At 48.7% G+C, this 21,937-nt stretch overlaps 1 protein-coding gene across 1 annotated transcript in view; it reads right to left on the reverse strand.

The window, feature by feature from the left end:
* Positions 1 to 16,918: 16,918 nt before the first annotated feature.
* The window catches only part of LOC104150615 (transmembrane 9 superfamily member 2), a 35,026-nt gene continuing 30,007 nt past the window's right edge, over positions 16,919 to 21,937 (reverse strand). Inside the window, exon 17 of the mRNA XM_068957096.1 lies at positions 16,919 to 17,556. Coding sequence (XP_068813197.1) covers positions 17,489 to 17,556 — 68 coding nt within the window. The 3' untranslated portion in view covers positions 16,919 to 17,488. The remainder of the gene's footprint in view (positions 17,557 to 21,937) is intronic.

Genomic DNA, 21,937 nt, shown 5'->3' on the forward strand with positions numbered 1-21,937 from the left:
TATGGAGAGCTATAATATGGTTTTAGGAGGTTCAAAGTTTAAGCCCAAGTACTGTTCATCTTTTACATTAGGCAGATTTTCCTTAACACCACTCATTATAGCTCCTTGCAGACAGGTATGGGACTAAGTGTAAAAAAAACCCCAGATCAATTTTTCCCTTTCAAATTAGAAACCACAAAGATCCTGAGTTTCCCCATTTCACTGTAAGTATAAATTAAAATCTAGTGCCAAGGACAAAGGCCAGATTTTGGGAGAAAAACAAGCCTCTTCAGCAGTACAGCAGCATGCCCATCCTGCCATTCATCTCATTGCAAGCTCTCCTTAGGCAGGGCAGCAAAATATGGCACAGCATCACGCGGAGTTATTTTTCTTCCACACATGATTATTGCATTTGAAGATAAACCGGCCTTCTTGCTTGCTCCCATTGTGATTACCAGTCAGTTCAGCTAAGAGATATTGTCAAGGAACTTAACCACAGAGCTATTGAAGAAAATAATAGCATGAGGCTTTACAAGAACGCTTTGATCAGGTTTCTACTCAGAAACAGGCAGACACCTCTGCTAGGAGAGCAGGATCCTTCAAATGTTCTTAGCGCACTTCAAAAAACAAAAATCACACCTGGATCATCGCATCTGTGTGAGTTGCTTGGTTATCTTGCTTGTGCTAATAGCACAAATCCTGCAGTCTGTACAAGGGAAGGAGAGGAGCTAAGCTAATGCAAGGGAAACACACACTCACTTCAGAAAGCGTGGGAAATCAGCAGTCTTAAGAAAACTGGTCAGGGAAAATCATTGAGGTCAAAACTCCCTGCAAGTCTTGACTCATGGAGGACTGAGGAGCTGTTCCTCTCTAGAGATCTTGTCTCAGGCATGTGGTCCTTGTGACTTTGGTCTCCTCACAGTCAGCCTGGGCAAGCAGGTGCTCACATACACAGCTGGTACGAAGAGCAAAAGCCTACCCTTGCTTTGGAAGGGGAGAAAGATCCAGTGAAGGGTCAAAACCAAGCCAGGTCTAGCTGTGAACACAGAACCACGACTGAGGTTTCTGGGAAGCAAAGCAAGCCTCAGGTCCAAGGCCAGGTGCTTGGGGAAGGAGCTGCACAGCCAGCCATCTCCTCTAGCAACCAAGCACCAGCAATAGCTAGTTTGAGGAGCATATCTCAGAAATCATAGGAAACAAAGCTAGAAGAGATGCCCTAGGCTGTTCCCCTACCTCAAGGAAGACTTTGCAAGCCTGCGTCGCTGCAAACATACTTACCCATGTCCTTCCCTAAAATCTCCATTCCAAGAGATGCCCTTGCCACTCCCTGGTGACTCCTTACACATAGGGAGGGTTTCCAAGCAGGAAACCTACCTGTTGCTGCTGCAGCCCAACCCTTGACTGGTTGCCTTAGCCCTAACAGGTAGAAGGGGCAAATTACTCCTCTGCCATGTTCATGTATTTGACCACCATGGGCTTCCTCCTGCATGTGTGCAAGACCAGGTGGCAGAAGAGGGAATCTCCACCAGCAAGAGCCAGTCTTTGTCATGCAAAAAGATGAAATTCTGCTTTTGGCAAAAGTGAATTTTCATTAATTCCCCCAGCTGGAGGTTCACCATTTTCCAGAGGAATTTGGCCATTTTCCCAGTGTGCAAAGCCTCTGTGGGTTAGCACCAGCAGGGTTTCATTTTCACAAGATCAGTCTCCAAATATGCAATGCAGCCTATTGTCTAAATAGAGTATGAGCACAGCTAAAGCCACCTGATCAGGGGCCTGGTTTCCTGGCATTTACTTCCCCCATCTGTTGGCTTTTAGCATAAATTGAAGAGGGACTGCCTACTGACACTGGTCTCTCAGTTGAACGTGCTCATGAAGCCATATTCTAACATGCAGAGCATATTGGACCGAGCTCAGTTTATGCAAAATGCAAGGCACATCCCTGAGATGGAGCTGGAATTACTTGCAGGGCGCTTTCTTTGCCCAGATTGCTTTCTGCTACACATGCATTTCTCCATTTCCAAAAAAATGCTCTCCAGTGTGCACACACAAATGGGAGCTCCCCTCAGTAGGATCAGAATTAGCCTCTGTTTCTCATCTGATCCCAAAACACGTTCCAAACGGACTCAGAGAAATCAAGACAAACCATTACATGGAAGACATGGAGCTTTGAGTGATCGTCTCCCAAATTTCCTTGCACGTTAATGACTTGGCTGTGCAAAGGAGTGACACAGCTTGGTGCAGCAGGAGGGCTCCCTGCAAAGCCACGCACCGTCCTAACACCAGCCCTCATTTCCAAGCTGTGCAGGCTTTTGCAACATGCCATGATCCCCTCTGCAAAAAGGCCTCACTAAACCCAAACTTCCAGACAAGGTGAGAAAGCAGCTCTCCTAAAAATGCAACAGACAGGGAAGGAAATCAAAGGAAACATTTCACTATTGGTCATTTCCAAAGGCACCTCATGCAGAGTCTGTAGGCATCACAGCTCAGCTTTGTCTCAGGAAATTGTGACACCAAGTATTTTGGGGTCATACTTGGCCCTTACCCATTCCCTTCATATTTCCACATTATGCTGCATCCCCGCAGAGCGGGGGTTCAGCCATGCCCCTCGCGTGCTGCCCAGCCTCAGGGATTGCTGCGCTCCTCCCAGACCCAGGTTTCTGAAGGTCAGTTCCCTGGAGCCCGGGCAAGGAGGGATCATGCTGATTAGGTGCTGATTTTGGTAAGCTTCTTAGACCCAACCCACAAGGCTTTTCTGGATTTGTGTGCCTGTAATTTCAATAAAGGAGCTGCTTCCATATGTGCACCTTCTCAGCATCTTGGTTTGCCTTTATCTCTTTGATTCATCCTTAAAAAAAAACAAAGACTTGCTTCACTTTTCATCCCCTATTTCTTAGGGATACCTCTGAGGACAGAAATGCATCAGCTCCTTTCCTGAGGATGTGCAGGTCAGAGGGTGCCTGCGCTGGAGTTTGCACATCCACATGTATTGACTTGGTGATATATCTAATAATCCTTCAAGGTTAGCCTCTGGACCCTTCCCTTTGAACATCTAAGCAGCAGCACAGCACTATTGATGGGGCTCATTCAGGGTATGTTTTGCTGTGCTGTTTCCACCGCCCCCCCCCCCCCCCGCCCTTCAAGTCAGCATGCTCTTTTCCACAATATTTCTCAGGAAATTCAGTGCATTCCCATATATACTCAGCAGGCAAAATTTACCTCCAAGTCCAAGTTTCCACTCACCCCCTCCTTCTCCAGCACCACACGTTCACATTAGCATACTCCTGCGCTATCTGACCTGCCAGAGCAGCAGGCAGCACACCCAGGAAGCCAAGTAGCATCAGCCAGAAGGGCACAATGAGGCTAAGCTGAGGGAGAGCTGCAAGCAAACTGCCCAGCAACCCTCCAAAACTAAGAACAGGAATGTAGACTTCAAAAGGTGCTATATATCTGTTTTGTGGGTAGTGATAGCACACCTGAGGAAACTTGTCTTGATTTAAAGAGACCGATCCTCAAAATTGCTAGTCACAAATCCAGCAAGGGCTGCTCCTGCTCCTGCTCCTGCTCCTGCTCCTGCTCCTGCTCCTGCTCCTGCTCCTGCTCCTGCTCCTGCTCCTGCTCCTGCTCCTGCTCCAGTCCCACTGCTGCCTTCACCCTTTGTGGTGCCTCCCTGCACAGCAAAACTTCCCCAGGGACACAGGCACTGCAAAGAGGGTGCCATGGCATCTACAGCTTCCCCATGGCCACTACCAGGAACAGGACAATTGCCTCATTTTTTATTACATTTATTTTCTGTCTCCTCACCATCAAGCTGCATCACTGCCTGCACAAGCTGGGAGCTGCCAGGAGGTCCAGAGATACATCCAAGGTCTGAGGTGCTGAACGGGCTGCTGGGGAGGAGGAAGCCTGCAACGCCCAACCGCAGCGTTGGCCATGACCACAAACTGGCTCCACAGCACACTGGGACTGGGGCAGGTGAGGAAAACTTGAAGAGAGCGAGACTATCCCCGGAAGAGAACAGGCTACAAATACCTACCAGCAACCTCATTCCTCCCTCCCCTGGTCCCCTCCCAAACTCTAAGCTTTTGGGCATACTTCTCTAGAAGACCTTTCACACCAAAGCTGGAGCAAAGGGAGAAGGCATAGCTGCCTCCCCATCTCCTGGGGCTCCCCATGGCAGCGTGACAGTGCAGGCAGCTGCCTGCTCCTGGCACCAGGCTCCTGGCACAGGGTGTCATCCCTCCAGAGAGCGGAGTTTTGGCAGGGAACGTCCTGTTCCTCCAGAGAAGGAACAAAAGGACGTGGGTTTTCACTGCCGCACAAACATCTCCGTATATAGCTGTGTGCTATTCTCATCCCTGCACAACCTCCTGCCTGGAGGAAGCTGCTTCCCGATCCACTCCCATGCTTAGCAAGAGGCACGTTCAGGGGCTCACTAAGAAAGCTCATGATGAGCCCAAGCACGGCAAGCCAGGAGAAGCTGAAAGCAAGGTCTGTGGGATGGGGGCTATTTTCCACGTTTAACCAGGGTGCCTTGCAGTTCCTACATCCTGTAGGAGCTGTAGAAATAGTCACTAAGATGACGCCACATACCCCAGAGAGCCTCTACACCAGGGCACTACTGCATTTTAGACTGCCACACGACCACAGCCCTGTCCGTGGAGTTATCCCCTGCCAACGGACTAGCAAAACTGCGCAGCACGGGGGGACTCAGAGGTGCACAACAGCTCGCCCGGCCGCTGGTCTGCTCACGCCATCGGGCCAGCTGGCTGGGAGCCCGCCCTGCTGCTTCCGAATGCAGCACAGGCATGAGGATGGATGGCGTAGATGGTGACAGGTTTAATTGAGATTTCTCCAGCTGTACCAAGGCAGTGCTCCTGCAGCGCTAACCTCAGCGGCCCTGGAAGCTCCTGTATCAGAGCATGAGCCCAGCTTGACCAAACACCTCTCGAGGCGCAGAGCGAAGGGTTCTCATCTCCGTCTGCCCAGGGCAGGTCCCAGCTCCTGGCAGACGTGGTCTCGGCCCTAGGCACCCTTGTCCATTGGCACAGGCCGCGTCTGGAGGTGAGCACCGCTTTGCAAGGCCAGGATTTTGACCTGTGAGCGCAGCCGGCCCCAGGCCTGTTCAGGAGCTCTGCACCGGTCCTCACCCGCACACATCCCTCTTCTGCCCCTCAAACTCATCCTCTTAAGGAGCCAGCCGCCAGCGAGAGCGGTAGCCATTGCTACACAGTCCGTTTAACACCATCATTAAGAGAGCCAAATGATTTGGTGTATATCTGGGCAGAGAAGGACTTAGGCCACGGCAGAGGGCAACATGCATTAGCTGCTACATTACTGCCCTTCTGCTGTACATCAGGCAAGCCTCAACGGGATGGTAATTACTGACGACAGGAAGTAGCTTTTAACTGAGCAACTTTAAAAAAAAAAAAAAAAAGAGAGAGAGACTTTTTGCAGATGGGAATGGCTCAGCAGGCTGGTGGGGGGTCAGGAGCGCGGCCCCCCTGGTCTGGTCCCTTTGCTTGGGACTTGTCCATTTCCTCCACCTTTTGGACAGTCAACTGAACGCCAGATCTGCAGCTGCCAACGTATTTTTTTAAATGCTAAAGCTGTAAAGCCCCCTGAGGTCTGCAGCGCGACCTCCTCTGCGCTTCGCTGAGCAGTCCCCCCCCCAAGCTCCTCCGCAGACCTCCCCAAAGCCAGCAAAGCCCCGTTGCTGCTACGTTGCCTCGAGGCAGGTGCTGCTCTTACCTTTCCCTTTGCAGAGGCGCGCAGGAGAAATCCCCCCCGACGAAGGAAATTTCTGCGTGCAAAAGCCGCCCCGTTCAGCGGGAAGCTTCCCGAGGATGCCAGCAGGCTCCAGGTGAAGCTCTGGCCCTCGACAGCTCTTGGTGACCAATTTTGTAATCGTCTCCAAACGCAGCCGTTGCTTTTCCGTAGCAATTTTTACGGACCAGTGCACGGTCCTGTGTGCAGGTCAGCTCAACAGAAAAGCAACAGTGTCAGCGCTCACACTTCGGTGGATCCAGTTGATTATTTACACTGCGGCCTTTGGTGTAAAACACATGGAATAGACCTAACCTTTCCCAGTAAATACACTCCCTGCCAAAAAGAAACAGTACCGTCAAACTGTATTTGCTCTGCCCCTTCCTACCACAGCAGGCAGCTTTGCATTTTAATGGCTTATAGGCAAAGACCTGAGCCCTGGAGAGGAAAACTTGCTCGTGCAAAGTTTAAGCGGGGAAACAGTCTAACGTGGCCGTCAGTTCAGAGCCCGCCTTGCTGCTGACCTGCAGCCGGCTGGGCCGCGTGGCTGCTCCCGCGCGGCGTTTGGGTCGAGGGCAGCTGTTTTAACGCACCCCCAGCAGCCCCTTGGGAGGCCGGCACAACCCTTCCTCCCAGCGGAGCAGGACCGTATCTTCCCTCAAGCATGCAACTGCTGGGTTGACAGTTTTTAAAACGGTACGGCGTGATGCCCGCCAACACGCGTTAAGGTGTGTGCCGTTCAATAAGTAAGCAATGAAGCTACTGAGCGATGAAGTCTCTCGAGCTGCTAGCAATAAAGGTGAAAACGCTTTGTAATAGTGGTTTTGTCATAACCGCCCCTTCCCATTGCAGAGCAAAAGCAGGCAGTCGGTGGGCGCAACACCGAGCGACTCGCACGTCTGGGAAAGCGCCTTTGCACACATAGCGTGCCGAGGGCACGAGCTCCTGGAAAAGCCGACTTCAGTCAGACAAATCAGACTTATAAACTCAGTCACTTCTGGGGAGGGGGCTAACGGCTGCTTTATTGCATTAGCCAGTGTCTTCATTAAGGCGGAGAGGAGTAACCGAGGGGCATGTGCACGTAGCGTGACTTCTCCGCCAGAACCCCGCAAACCGCCAACTGGCAGTTACTTGGCTCCTGGCCACCCAAATCCAAGAGACCATCTGGCAACTGGTTCCGTTATCCCTCCCCGCTTGACAGATGTACACTAGATGGTGTGGGAACAGCATTTTACACAAGCAATTAGTTTAATCCTCAGCTAAACAGTTTAAATTCCAAGCTATTTGGGAAAAGAAAAAAAAAAAAAGGAAGAAAAAAAAAAAACGAAAGCAAAACACAAACTAGCTTCTAATTTCAGCAGGAATAACCATCCAGCAGCCCGTTCTGCTGGTTTCGCTGCCGACGCGTACGCCCGGGGCTCGCCGACGTCCGCTCCAGGGCCGCTCGCCCCTGTGTCCGATCCCACGTGTCGGACAACAGAAAAGGGCCCGATGTGTTTGGAGGCTGCGGGTAGGCGGCCACCGCTCCAACGGCCCCGCAGCCGGAGGGTCCCGCAGCTAAAACCCAGCTGGGCAGTGGCTGGTCTTCGACATGCAAATTTGTCCTGACTCCGGCTCCCCCGTGACCTTGGGCAAACCCCGTAACCTCTGTGCCTAGCGTGCGCTGCTCCCCTTCTCCAGAAAAGGGGGCAAATTATGGGATTTTGCTTACAGGGAGCGCTAAGGAGGAATCAGTTAGGCCCTGAGAAGCGCTTCGAGCACCCCGAATGGGAGGAATCACAGAAATACAGAATATTGTTATTAATTACACTAACTGATTAATTATTATTAAATTAGAACAATTTTACTCTCTGAAGAGGAGAGAGATTTGTTTCCCAGCCATTTCTGTTGCTCGCTTCCTTAAAATAGTGACTTTCCAACTGGAGAAGACTGAATGAGGAGCTTAACCCAAATAAAATAAATTGCCAGTAATTTCTGGTATCCCCTATGCCATTATTGAACAATTTGCATTTGAATCGGGGCTTTTTCCATCACAATCCAGCTTCACCTGATCCTGCTCTATAATCACCATCCCCATTTATGAAATCCCAGCATGCTGCCGCAGAAATTATGTCACAAATTCATCATTATGACTTCCCCAGCAGGAGCAATTGGAGCTGAAGATTGGCTGTAAAAGTTGCCTTTTTACCAGCCCTGCTTTAAAGATATATTAATATTTTTAAGGTACAGAACTGAGATTAGCTACCGTAGGGAATTACGCGAACATGTCATAAATATCCTAGGGATACACGATTACACCCATGAGTCACAGGAGCCGTAAAATATGATCAAGAGACTTTATGGAGGATGATCTTTGAAATCAACTCCTAATCTCTGAGAGGTTTACATAAAACAGACTATTAGTTAAAAAAAATAGTAATTCAAAATTCAAAAGAGAACCAGACTCATAATAGCAAAGTTACATCTATTGCGGTCGGAAAGGCTTATCTGTCAAAGCACTCCAAACGACGAGGCTTACAGGTTTGCACACTCCTTTGATAACATGATAATTAGTTAGGTACCGTGGCAGGAAAAATTCAGAGAGCGAACTTTTGAGGTAAATAATTTATATTTAAATATTTTAGAATTTTCCCACCAGGCTACGTTCCGCTTGCTGCCACTTTTCAAAGACGGGCTGTGTTATATTTCCTAATGAGAACCGCTGCAGAACCTTGACACTGGGGAAAACCTTAAAACAAAGAATATTTAGGCTATAAGCAATGTACTTTGCCAGTAATTGTCTTATTATCCTTCTTAATTAGTGAAAATAAACTACATTGGAATGAAAGCCTTCTTCCTTCACAGCTCGAGCCAAGGGGAAAAAAAAAAAAACAATGGAAAATCAAGAGCGCCTTACAGAGGACATAAGGCCTGGTTTGGGGACCGTACGCTGCCGTTTTAGTGCGGGCTTGGTGGCAGGATGCTCTGGGCAGCTCCAAGGGGTGAAACCTGGCACGAGGGCTGGGATGGCGATGGCACGTGCCCACCATCGTGGCCGAGAGGGCTCGTTAACTTTTCGCATGGCTTTTGATAAACGCTCTCCCCGCGTGCTTCATTAGTGCTCCACTAAACGCCTCCCCTCCATCGATCCGACGGCCGCGGAGCATTTTCCCGGGGGCCGGGGAGCCCGCCGTGCACGACGCCGGCCCCCGGGAACGGCTCCTGCCGCGGACAGGGGGCGGGGTGCCTCCGAAGGCAGACGAACAAGGCGTTTGGGTTGATAAGAGGGGGCAAAGATAAAGGAACCCACATTTCCCTCCCCATCGCATGCACACGCTGGTCTCTGCTCCCCGCTCGCATCCCTCCCCAGACCGTGCCCTCCCTCGCGACGTTCCCATGCTCCGGCGCTCGCGCCCCGGGCCCTGCCCGCCCGGCCGACCGGCCTGGGGGGCTGGAGAAGCGGCTGCTCCCGCGGCAGAGGCGGTTGCAGCTGACATGTGCCCGTTCCTCACCGCAGAGACCGTTCCCTCAAGCTGCCATCAGTTTTCATTTGTGCTAACACAAACTATGGCAGCTGGAAAATTACCCAGCTATAAATCACTGCAGCTTCGTTGTCAGCTATTAGTCCTCCAGTTGGAGGCACAGATTTCGCCTCTTCTCCCCATCAGTTTTCCACCTTTTCTAAACTAAAAAGGAGGAAAGAGATAGGAAAGATGTCCTATATTTAAAAACAAGAAAGCTTTCTCTAATGTTTTTAAGCAGCCTGGCAGGTTAATTATTTCCTTCATATTTCCTAGCACAACTGTTTGACTGGTTAAACAGTCCCATCCCTTTCAAACCAGCTCAACCGGACAGACACTGCCAGGCAAAGGCAGTGAGCTTTTACTATGACCATGTAATTTAAGGCCCCAATTTTAAGCAAGCTTAACTTGGCCAGATGCTTACACCCTCGTCCAGGGCAGCATGGGTTCGGCCTGGCATACTCTAATATCAACTTCAAAAGCAGCACTTCGGTGCTGATGCTGCTGGAAATCCCTCACTGGCTGCCGGGAGTCCCCCGGCTTCCCAAAGAAACGGTGCGGGAGCCTCGGCCTTTCGCTCACCGGAGCTGTCCTTCGCAGGGCAGGAGAGCACACGATTTTGCCAGACAAAAAGGTGCAAACCGGGGGTTTCTGCCCTCCCCGAGTTGCAGAAGATGGGTACTGCGAACGGCCAGTAACCCTTAGCCTTCAGGTCACCACGGCTGTACATAGGCCTTATTTTGCCCTGGTAAGTCTGTTCCATTGCAATTGCACTCTTACGCTTCCGAGCGGCAACAAGCAATAATGAATTAATAGAAAACTTTCCCGTAGATCTGTCACTCGCAGTCCCGCAGTCAGACTTTCTGCCGAGAGGCCGGGGCCGGCGCGCCTCGCGCTCAGCCCTGCGCGGCGCGACTCAGCCAGGGGACGAGCAGAAGGGAACCCGGGAGCCGTCCAGCGCGCGGGGCGGGGGGAAGCGCCAGGGCGGCGCGTGGCAAGCCCCGGAGGGAGCAGCGCGCCCCGCACAGCCCCGGCCACGGGCCGGAGCAGACAAAGTGAAGACGCCACAAGCTGCATAACTAGAGCAGGCAGGACGGGGAGCATCCCGAGATGCCCAGGCCCTGCGTCACTCGGGAATTTGTGCGATAAAATACTCACCCAGAGGGGAAACCACACATCAGTCCCCGCCTATTTGACGGATTGTCTCTTAATCCGGATTAAGTTTAACCCCGAGCGCGTGACCAGGCCATCCAAAGCGGGCACCTTTGCGCAAATGTAAAGGCACGAGCAGCATCTGCCGGCCGGGCTGAGCCAACCGTTCCCGTGGCTCCTGGGCGGTCCAGGGAGTCGCTCTCTGTGCCAGCCCCAGAGCCGCCGGGGGAGCGGCGCGTCCCTGCAAACACCCGCAAAACGCTCAGAGCCGCCCGGGCACGGGCCTGCCCGCCGGGGGCCGTGTTTGCTCCCGGCTCTGCTCCACCGCCACCCGCGCCCGAGGAGCAAGGCAGCTCCGGCTCCACCTGCGCCCAGCCGTTTCTTCTGGTGGTCTCGCTTTTGGGACAAATCCCTCCCTTTTCAAATTCTTTAATGCATCTTTTTTTGCCTGCAGGTCGCATCCACTGTCATTTCCTGTATTTCCCTTTCCCTGGAAAAATTACAGCTTCACTGAGCGCTTGGCCTTCTTCTCCATTAATGGCAGCTCGAGAGGGAGATAAACATCCTCTGGACGTACAAATATAATCCTCAGACTGCAGGGTCCAAGTAGTTTGTGCCATGGCTCCAAGGCCTTTTCATATACTGCAAACCCTGTCAAGAAGCAGGACCGGAGGGAAACAAAACCAAAAAACAATGGGAGGCATGTGCACCTCTCATTAACCCCCCTTTCCATGATAAGCAAAGCAGCTCGGGAGCCCTGTTCTCTCTGCCCCTGTAATAAATCTCCCTATTTTACTGTTTGATGATGTCAAACATCTAAAAGTTTTCCTTCAGTTGCAAAGAGAACATTTGGGTAAACCCTTGTTTGGGTAGACCCTTGGGTAAACTCCGCAGATGCTAATGTTATCTACAAAATCCTGGCACTAATAACTTCACGGAAAGTCTAAGGGCTTCCCATTTTGTACGAGTAAAGCTAATTAGTGCATGTAGACTGTAAATAAGAGGCATGTAGATTAGGAAGATAAAGTACCATACTGTGAACTCCTTAACTGTAGTTATTTTTGATAGCAAAATAGATGATGGCCCTGACCTGGAGGTTCAGCTACCGCCTTGCAGCATCTCAACGTGAAAAACATCCTAGTTTTATCCCAGCAAAGTCACAAACTTCCCGCTTTGGTGTAAAGAAAACATACTAGAAGGATGCGCCGTGTCTCCAGGAGAGTTGCATCGCTAGTTCATTATCCTACTTAAAAGCACAGGCTGTCGTTAAGCCCTTTCCCACCAGCCTTCTGCCATGCAAAAAACGTTCTCCACAAGGTGAATCATGCTGTGGCCAACTCCTGACTTTGGCCTTGCCGAAGGAGCTAAACCAAACAGCTCGAACACTTCTCGTAACGCTTGCCCGAGGTTGTCCCTGCCTTTTGCCTGTGGCGGCTCCATCTGTAGGTTTCCGAGCCAACAGCACTCCATAAAGAGGAGCCCAACCGCAGCGTTTTGTACTAAAAGACGAGGCGTTTCCTCCAGGTACCCCATCCCTCTCCGCAGGCATACTTTTGGCTCAGACACATGTGGGAAATGTTAGAGGAAGGAGTCCCAGTGGACCAAAAAGATGCCAGAAATGAGTGCCAAAAGACACCTTGCAGCCAGGCAGTGCCTTTGCAGTGAAATAATATATAGAAATATAAAATACGTATAAAACCTTTGCCCCAGCAAAGGGGCTGACGGGACAAGAAAGCCTTTCAGAGGGTACCCGGTCCGCTCCTGCTGCTCGCTCCTGGCTCCTTGCCTCTCTCCTTATCTCCAGGTGAGGAGAAAATTGGAACCAGTTAAGAAAACAATTACATTTTTAAAAACAGCAGCTGCAGCCGTTGCAGCAAAACCGCAAGTGCCCGAGAGGCGCTGCCTGTTCGGCCACACAAGCAGCCCAGCACCGGCCTCGGGCTCAGGAGGGACCCGTCCGCCCTGCGCTCCGCTGCCCAGAGCGCTGTGCTGGAAGTCAAAGCCCCGAAGGACATCTCAAGGGAGATATTTTACTTCTCCTGTTAGCCAGCGGCTGGGACACTTGACCCAAAACTACAGGCTGGGAACAAGCCAGCGCTCAGGCCGGCCCCGGCTTCGGCGCGAGGCGTCCCTGCTGCGCGTGTGGGGGTGGGCTGCGCTTGCACCCCGGGGGGGCCGACCCGTCCCACCTGCACGAATGGGGCAAAAGCGCTTGGTCTCCCACATCAGGGGCACAGAGGATTTTGGCACAGGCTCAAGAGCGGACAAGGGAGGTGACGGGCTGCTGCTGAGAGCTGGCTCAGGCCAGCGCGGGCAGGCCCAGTACACCCGGGAAGGCCCTGGGCTACTGCCTGGAGGTGGCAATGTGGAACGAATGGCTCGTCGCGAAAACCCCACCACTGCTGGGGCACCACTGACAGGACACCCGAGATGCTTGACATGCTCTTTGTTGGCGGCTCCGGCGTCTCATGCCTGCTTCTCCCTTGCCCTTAGTGTGCCAGTTTTCATCAGGAGGGATGCTGCGAACCGGCCCAACGGCAGCACGTCCGGGAGAGTCGCCATCTCCCGATGTCACCAACAGGGTCCCCGAAAGCGCGCTTCTCCTCTCGGGTACCACTCTCCCTGGTCTTTGAGCGGCGACAGTCGGAAGCTGCGGGATGCAGCAAAGCGAGGTCGGGGGCAGAGGGCGTTGGGGACCTCGGGGCCTGCCCCAAACGCCCCCCCAGCGAGGGCGCCGAGCGGGCAGACACCCATCCCAAGCGACCCGACCCGCCGGGGCTCCCAGCGGTGACAGACCCCGCTGCCGCCCGCGAGCCGGCAGCCTCCTGCCTCGCGCAGTGCAGGGTGGACCCTGCCACCTTCCTCCCTCCCTCCTCTTCCTCCTCCACCTCCGCGCCAGCCGGCAGCGCCAGGTGAGGGCAGCGAGACCCGTGGCGCAGCGCGGCTCTGCTCGGCACAGCGCGGTTCGGCTCAGGGGGCCGCGGCTGCCCTCGGCCCGGCCCGGCACGGCACGGCCTGGCACTGGGCATGCTGCTGGCGCTGCTGCGCGCCCCGGACAGGCACTGCACGCTCAGCCAGCTGGCGGCCGACCCGCTGCAGGGCGCCTCGCTGCCCGCCCTGGCACCGCTGCCCCAGCCCCTCTGCACCGCCCTGCTCTGCCTCCTCCACCTTTTCGCCTTCGCCGCCGTGGTGGCGGTGGAGCGCTACCTGGCCGTCGCCCACCCCTTGTCCTACCCGGCCTGCCTGACGCCCCGCCGGGCCGCTGCCCTGGTGCTGCTCGCTTGGGCGCTGAGGCTGGCGCAGAGCACACCGCCCCTCTACAGCTGGGGCCGAGCCACCTTCGAGGGGCACGTCGCCCTGTGCACCACGGACAGGACCGCCAGCGCGTCCTATGCGGCCCTCTGCGCCGCCGCCGGCTTCCTGGGCCCCGCCGGGGTGATGCTGGGCTGCTACGGCACGGTGCTGGGGGCGGCGCGGAAGCAGAGCGCCCCGGTGCACCTCGGCCCCGGCACTTCAAGGTGGCCCAGGTGATCTTCGTGACGGTGTCCTCGCACCGCCTGCGTGCGGGGCCCTACAGCCTGCTGGGGCTGGCGCAGGCGGTGGGCTTGGCCGTGCCAGCCGGGCTCAGCACCGCGGCGCTGCTCCTCTTCCTCTCGCAGTGCTGCCTGCATCCCTACGTCTACAGCTACATGCACAAGGGCATCTGCAAGGAGCTGGGGGCCTGGCTGCGGCGGTGCCCGTGCCAGGCGGCACTCCCCCCAGACGCAGCGGCATGGAGGGTGTTCGCACCCATGCTCTGTGCTGGCTTCGCTCCTTCCTGTCGAAGTCAGGGGCCAGCGTTTCACAGGACGCACCATGCTACCCTGGTATTTGCATCCGCAGTTGGCAGCATTTTGAACTAAGCACGCGCTATTGAGAAATTTAATAAGCTTGTAAAAGATAATGGGACTGTCCATATTGCAGATTGCCATACAATGAAAGGCTTTCCTTGGAGGCTTTTTAATTAAGCTTTTCCTTACTGTTTTTAGTGTATTTTATCAGCATACGTGCTTACTGATTGGGGAAATGCACATATTGTCAAAATAATCACTAAATTAATTAAATTCTCTATTTTTCTGTCAGTAGGTATTGTCTGTACATACAGCCTTTGCATTTTGCACCTCAAATCCCTTATTGTCTTGCACATAGTTCATATTTAATAGAAATGAGAATATTGACCTAACTGAGCACCCTGACAGGCGTTTAGCAGACGCTAGTTTTGATCTAAGTTTAGTTGAATTAAGCATGTCACTTTTGTACTTGAAGAGCACAGCAGCCTCAGGTTTCTGTTCTTAACTCTGAAAGCAACAGCCACGTTTCTATAGGAATGCAGCTTTTTCATTCCTGCATTCAAGGGAAAACGAATTTATTCTGATCTGACCCATATGTAAAGTAACATAAGACTGGTCAGAGAAAGAGTTACACCTGTGCTGAACTTCACTTACATAGCTATTTCCATTAGCTTCGGTGCTACAGCTCATGGGAATGAAATTAAACATCACAACATCTGGTATTTGGTCCTTCTTGGTCCTATCTCCATCAGGAAACTACATGTCTGACAGCCATCCTTTCCATGCAGTCTGTGATTAGCATGACCTGACCTTTCTCCATCCTTCTCAACAGTCATTTGCCTTCTCCCCCCTCCTTATGATCCAAAGTGCCTAATAGACTTTCTTTTAGGCCTGGTTTTCACAACTGGATCTTCATACAGTGATTGCCGTTAAAGATCTCACCCACAAGTTCCAGCAGGGACCCCACGTCCGTATTAGGGCTTAGGAGCAGGCAAGGTTTGTTTAAACTTTCCTCCAGTCCTTCACAAAAGATCTCTCGTGAATGCTCAAGCTGTTGGCATAGTAGACTTAAACAATTTCTAAACAAATTTTAGATGTGAACTTAGAACGTGTTGTCAAGTCCAAAAGCACAAATGATACAAGGAGCATTAAGTAAGACAATAAAGACAAGCTTATGGCAAAAGATGTCCTTCCCTCACAACTAATTGTGAGTGCTTCACATGTTTCCAGCTCCTCCACAGCAGCTCAGTTTAAATAGATAAGGGCATGGGCCCCATAGGCACATTGCCCTGTCCTCTCAACCCAGTTCTAGCACTCACTGTACATCTGCGTAGCCTCATTCCTGCATTCACGTTCCAAATCAGGAATGAAGATCAGGCCGCATCTGTTTAGCGCTATCCAAGCAAGTGGAATCAAATGTAAAACATCCAATACTGCAATTCCTTGTTTCTTTGAGATTCTGTTGTAACCTGTCAAGTGTTACTTAAAATATGACAAACACGACATTCTACAAAGTCTGTTGGAATTGGGTGGTTATTACATGGAAATTCTTACAACATATAAACAGATGCTTTGCTTTATGCAAGTCCATTACTGGAAGCACTGCAATAACAAAATGTAGATGCCAACACACCCACTTAGGAAAAGCTAACACTTAGCCCAATTTTTCCATTTTTCAAGAGGACACAAGAGGACAGGAAAGCTCAAGTATCTGTGAGCTGATAGGGACTGCTTTACTAAGCCCATTGCTCTAATCAGAGTAGACTTCAAGAGACAAGGGGCAGCGCCTCTCGGGCAGCGGAACCCCAGCGGCAAATTTCACACCTGTTTACTGGTGGGAAAACAACAGTGGACAGAGTAGTTAGAACATGTATCAGCAACTGTCCAATCTTCCCTGAGTTTTAACAGCTACAGTTCAGATAGTAGTTGATCATGACACTGATAGTCAGTCATGATACCACCTGTCCCAGGTCATCTTTGTAGCCTGCAAAAAAGAGTACCCTTACAAATTCATTTAAAATCTACTCAAACATACAGCCCATGGCAGACGTTAATAGCAGACGCTGGAATTCTTGCTCAGCCTCAAGTGCAATTCAAAATGTTGGGGAGCCTCTTAGAAGTCTTGAAATTCCTGACAAAAGAATGCCTGCAATTTTATAACTGAAGAGGCTATTAAAATGCTCCTTCTCATATAACCCAACGTTTAGGAGCTAGCTCTGCAGCGTAGGAAGGAAGGTTTCATCTTTAAGAACCAACCATTCTCAAGCCCAGCTAAATTCACAACTAAGTTTCCTGGCAAGCTGCACAAGCTTCTAAAGGCTAAGAACAATGAGATCCATGTTTTGGAGGGCTTACAGAAGGGGAAGGTTTTTGCTCTTTGGCAGATGTTCTTGCCCAGCAACAATATTTTGGGGAAAGTTAGAGTAAGTGCACAGCTGAGGCACAGGTAACAGCAGCAGTAGCTTCAGAAGTCTCTGCCAGTTCTGCAGCCATGGATTCCAGTTACCAACAGGTCCCTGTGCCAGCACAGATAATTTCCAGCCACACAGGGCAGCTAATAGGTGGAAGTCGTACCCAAACTGCTTATTAGCAGTATGAGACTTGAGAGCTATCAGCTGGCTGCTCCTGAACTAGCCAAACTTGTGCAATCTGTATTCAACTAGTGAAGGCCTAATTAACAGGAAAGGAGACAAGTCAGTGGGAATTGTGCAGGTTTATTTGAACAAAAAAAAAAAGTACTGACATTTTTAATAAAGTCTACATTACACTAAATGCATGTACAATTGTAAGAAGAAAAACTAGTTGTAAAGAAGGTGCGGGATAATATGTACAATCATAGTTAAGTTAAAAAATTCACATTTTACATAAGATTTACTTGACAGTCCTATGATGGTATAACTGGTGACCAGAAGAGGAAACAAAAAAAAAAACCCCAAAACACAAACAAACAAAACGCAAGAAACTTAACTGGGAGCTGTATAATGCACTTGTTGTTCAAATAAACTAGTTCACAGAATTTTTATTTGTTCTAAATCAAACTTTGGATACAATTTTCAGAATGGTTAGAATTAATCTGTTCAATGAGTATACTAATGTAAACATTTTTCCAGTGGTGCCATCCCCTTCCATAAAAACATGTATTTTATGCTGTAATCTGCTCTTCAGCTTTTACAAATTAGAATAATTATGCAGTATGTTTCTCAAGACATGGTAAAAATTATCAAACAGCAAGGGAGATATGTTCAAAAGACACTTTGAAATTCTTCAGTCCACTTTCACAACACTGTATATCTTACTTACAAACCAGAAGCAGGCAAAAAATCCAATAGTCCCTAAAATGAGAAAGTTAAAATGGTTAGTTTATCTTCCAATTTGCTCTGAGAGAAAAATCTTAAGTATTTCACAGCAGGACAGAGCATAACATTGTAATCCAGCTAACTATCCCGAATAATAGCACTTGTTAAATTTAAACAACACACATTCATCCCTAGGCTAAGTTATTGATTTAGATCAAAGATGACTCTTAGGACCAAACTGCATGATGTATATTTAAACCACTGAAGGTAATGATCAAACACGCTGCTATAACACCACCAGCAAGCACACAAGCACCATTTAAGAAACTGACTTTCATACACATGCAAAGTCAACACCTACCTGAAATCATTCAGGGTTTTTTAGATTACAGTTATTTCAAAGCCAGCTATGAGTTATGCCATCGAATATGACCTTGGGAAAAGTCATGTGGCCTGTTCCTCTGTTCATCCTGTTCTATCTATGTGGACATAATACTCAAGAACAGTGACCTCCTTGCTCTGTACATCCTGTTACTTCCTTTTGCTGCAGCTATGCTCTGAGCACTGTAGCAGCTGGGAGCAAGCATCACATGAAACTAGCAGTGACAGGCTCAAACCAAAACAAATAATCTTGTATAATACATATTCAAGTTGTGGATTTTCTTGCCATAGGTCGCTGTAGATACTAAAAATGTACACTGGTTTAGAGGATTGCACGAATTCATGAACAAAGAAATCCAAAGGCTATTAATTACAGAGATATTATTTCAAGTGCTCAGAATACCTTGAGCTGCAGCTGCTGGGAAGCTGGGAGAAAGTACCTCTACATACCTGCCCCTGTTCTCATACCTGCCCCGGGGCATACTGCAGTTTGACAGGGTGTTGGGGTAGCAGACCTGGATCTGGCTTGGCATAGCCTTCCTTGGTTTCTTACTAATCCAGTTCTGCAGTCATCCAACCCAACAGTATGGGGGGTGGGGGGGAACAACTTCTGAAGGCACTTTGGCCATATGTGAAGTCCTATGGCTTGACTTACCACAGTACAGAGGAAGAGGATGGAAACGAGGAAAGATAAAAACGAGGAAGATGAGGAAGCGACATGAAGAGAATAGCCTATATCAGCTTTTTTTTGTTTTTAAGCTGAAGAATGAGTCTGTGGTTTTCCCCCAATAGTCACTATTATACAATTGCAAAAGATGTTGTCCGTTGCATTTATTTGAATTTCCTTAAGAACTTGGTACTCAAGGAGACGATAGCTTTCATAAAAATAATTAAGTCTTAAGCCTCTCTAAGGAGAGTGACACATTGTTCCACATGCTTTTACCTGTGGGTAAATTGTGACACAAATGTTAAGCCTGACCAGCTAAAAAAGGAAGGTGTCAGTTTTGGCTGAAGTAGCTCTCAAAGACACAGCCGTGTGACAGCCTTTACCAGCTACACTAGCCTCTTGCAAGATCGTGCATTCAGCACCATCAGATCTACACGCATAGTTTTCTGTTTGTACAGCCCATGTTCAATATCAGCTCCAACTTTTTTCACTCACTCCTCTTTCTTTGTGAGGTTCTCTATTAAGCATTTGCCTTTTCTTCATTCATTACATTTTCTGTCCTTCAGAGCACATCTGCACATTTGGTAATTGAGAAACCTATCTTTGGATGCTGATTATCTATATGTCACTTCTCATGTCCTTCGTGCTGCCATGTATATTTGGGGCTAAAGGCTTTTTGACAGCCTACTATTATGCACCACAGATTATCCTTTCCCTCTGAGTTTGCAGTTATCTCTGAAACAGTAGGAGACAGCAGATTTACTGCTGTCGATAGAAGATCAGACACCAACCACAGAAGGAATTTAATTCCTCTGTAGGCTTGGCAACACTAAGTCTTTACAGTTTACGGTCAATTCTCCCTCCTTCCTACTGTGTCCGATACTCCAATATCAGCATTGTTACTCTTAGCCTCACCCTCATGTTTTTTTCCTGATAATGGTTCTCAGCACCTGCTTTCTAGTTTGTATAATACAGCCCACTTTGAGCCTTTTAAGCCTTTGAAAAGTGTTTCTTCCTAATGCTTAACAGATGAGGTATCTTTAAAATCTATCTGCTGTTCTTCAACAAAATTGCAATATCATAAGGTAAAAATTGCAACTTTAACATGAGAATTACAGCACACTTTTCTGATCACGCTATAACTTAATACAGGAATATACTCTAAAACCACAGTGTTTTCCTCCAATCCTTGTCACTTTGAATCTTTCTGACACAGCAGCTTTCTATTACATGGCCTCATTCATGGCAGAATCTGCAGACTTCAGGCTCTGAATGGGCGTTTCATCTACAAACAGATTTTCACAGGTTTCAGTAACACTGATTTTCAGCATCCCTCCTAAAAAGAGCCTGTTCAGTACAGCCTCATGTAGTCACTGCCATCTCTGTCAGAAGAGTTTCCTTCTGTTTTTACTTTGGCAGTGTTTTATTCACACATCTGCAAGTTAGGGTTTACCAGTACGGTAATGCCTTCTTCCCTCCCAAAAACAAATGTGTCCTACAAATTCTGGATGTGGACAGCTCTACGGACTAGAAACTTTGAAAAAGGGCACCAAACTAAGAATCCCATTATGTGGCCGAAGTACCCCTCCTAATAGTATATTCTGCACTAAAAAGATCAGAATGGTTTGAAAGATGCTGGCAGAGTCACAGCCAGGTTGAAAATCCACCTCGGGGGCGGAAGAGGGAATACAGCGCCTGGCTCCACTGAAATTCAGTGTTTTTTCCACCTCAGATCTGCAGGCGGATTGGGATTCCACGAACTGCTTCCAAGAGGTCCACAAAAGGTAATTCAGTCAAAAAGCAGGAGTTTCCTGTGCAGGAGTACATATCCCAATCTGAAAGGGATCTGCAAATGAGTAAGGATTGGGAAAGGAGAAGAATAAGTCTGACCTAATTTAGCTCCTTTGAAAATCCTAGCCAGAATAAGTTTTCTGCATTTTAGATCAATTTGCAAATTTGCCATTTGTTCCAAATCTCCTATTCCAAACTTTAGCACTTCATGCAGAAAAGCATCAGCACACTGAATATTAAGCCAGTGCTGACTCATACTGCAGGTTCTCAGATTCCTCATTTAACTACTCTAAGGCCAGTTTTAAATTGCAGATAAGAATATTATCACAGTTTCCCTCAACTGTAACTTTACCCATTAAAATTGCCATTGCTAGTTGCACTATTTAAAATACTGCTTTGTCATCTGAAATGGCAAGGTTTTCAAAGTGTGTTTTCTTGAAGAGCATACTCAGCTCTTGAGCCCTTTTCCTTACCAAATTTAAGAATCATCTACCTCCTTAGAACAGCAGGACTGTTTAGATAAGTTGTAACCACCCAAGGATCCTTCTCATGACATTTGTTTCTTTCAGCATTCAAACTGAAACCAAAGTCTTGAGGCACAATCAGCAAGGAGCCTACCTCTCTGCCTTACTGCTTCACAGTAGTGAACACAGACAGAAAACAGACATTCACCAGACCTTTTTTAAAAATCCATTAAACAAATTCTAACAGTAAGTGCTTTCAAGAAACATTGGTTCAAAGAATTGAACTCTAAAATTATTTTGATAGTCTACACCTCATTCCATTATAAGGTTTTTACAGCTTTAATAAGCACATCTCTATCAAACAACACAGCACCAAGACAGCAAGTCTGACAGCAATTGCCCTAAAGAGGCTGTAAAATCTGATGAGATTTTTTTTTTTTTTAAATCCAACATTATGAATGAATTTTTAGGCTAATGTTTACTTTAATGGATCCTAACCACCATACAGCTTAGGTTGTATGAAAGAGCATTTGAAGGACATGCATTTAAGAATTTGCTGGGGGGAGGGCAGCAAATCTTTACTTTTCCCAACTGAGTGATATTTTAAGATTCTGCCTTTTTAAATAACCCCTAGTAGTCTAGGAAACTGATGTCATCATAGTGCACTGCCACCCACTGTATATCAATCCTCATTCTAGAGGGGCACATCTAAAAAATCATTTTTGTGGGAGCTGTTATAAAAAAAAAAAAAAAAAGAACCTGGCAGTCAAGGTGTCTTGAGTAATTTCTCTAGTCAAGAAGCAAAATACATCCAACATATCCCTTTATCCTTCTTAGGGAGACACTGATATCTCAATTGTTTCTTGATCTTTTGTCCTCCAGTTCCTGTATTGTTGAATACTCTGCTCTGTAACCTATACCACCACTCAGCAACAGTTTTCTAGTATACAGAAAGAAGATCGCAGGCTAGCATCTAACTGGGTAAAAAAAGTTACTACTAAACTAGTTTAATTTGAATTCAGTATTAAAAACAAGATTATCACAGAGTAATACCAAAATACTTTAAGCAGACTGTTCTATTCTACTCATGTCTTCTAGCTTGATTGTTTAATGA

The sequence above is a fragment of the Struthio camelus genome, chromosome 11 (genome assembly GCF_040807025.1).
Source record: "Struthio camelus isolate bStrCam1 chromosome 11, bStrCam1.hap1, whole genome shotgun sequence".
NCBI classification, from domain to species: domain Eukaryota; kingdom Metazoa; phylum Chordata; class Aves; order Struthioniformes; family Struthionidae; genus Struthio; species Struthio camelus.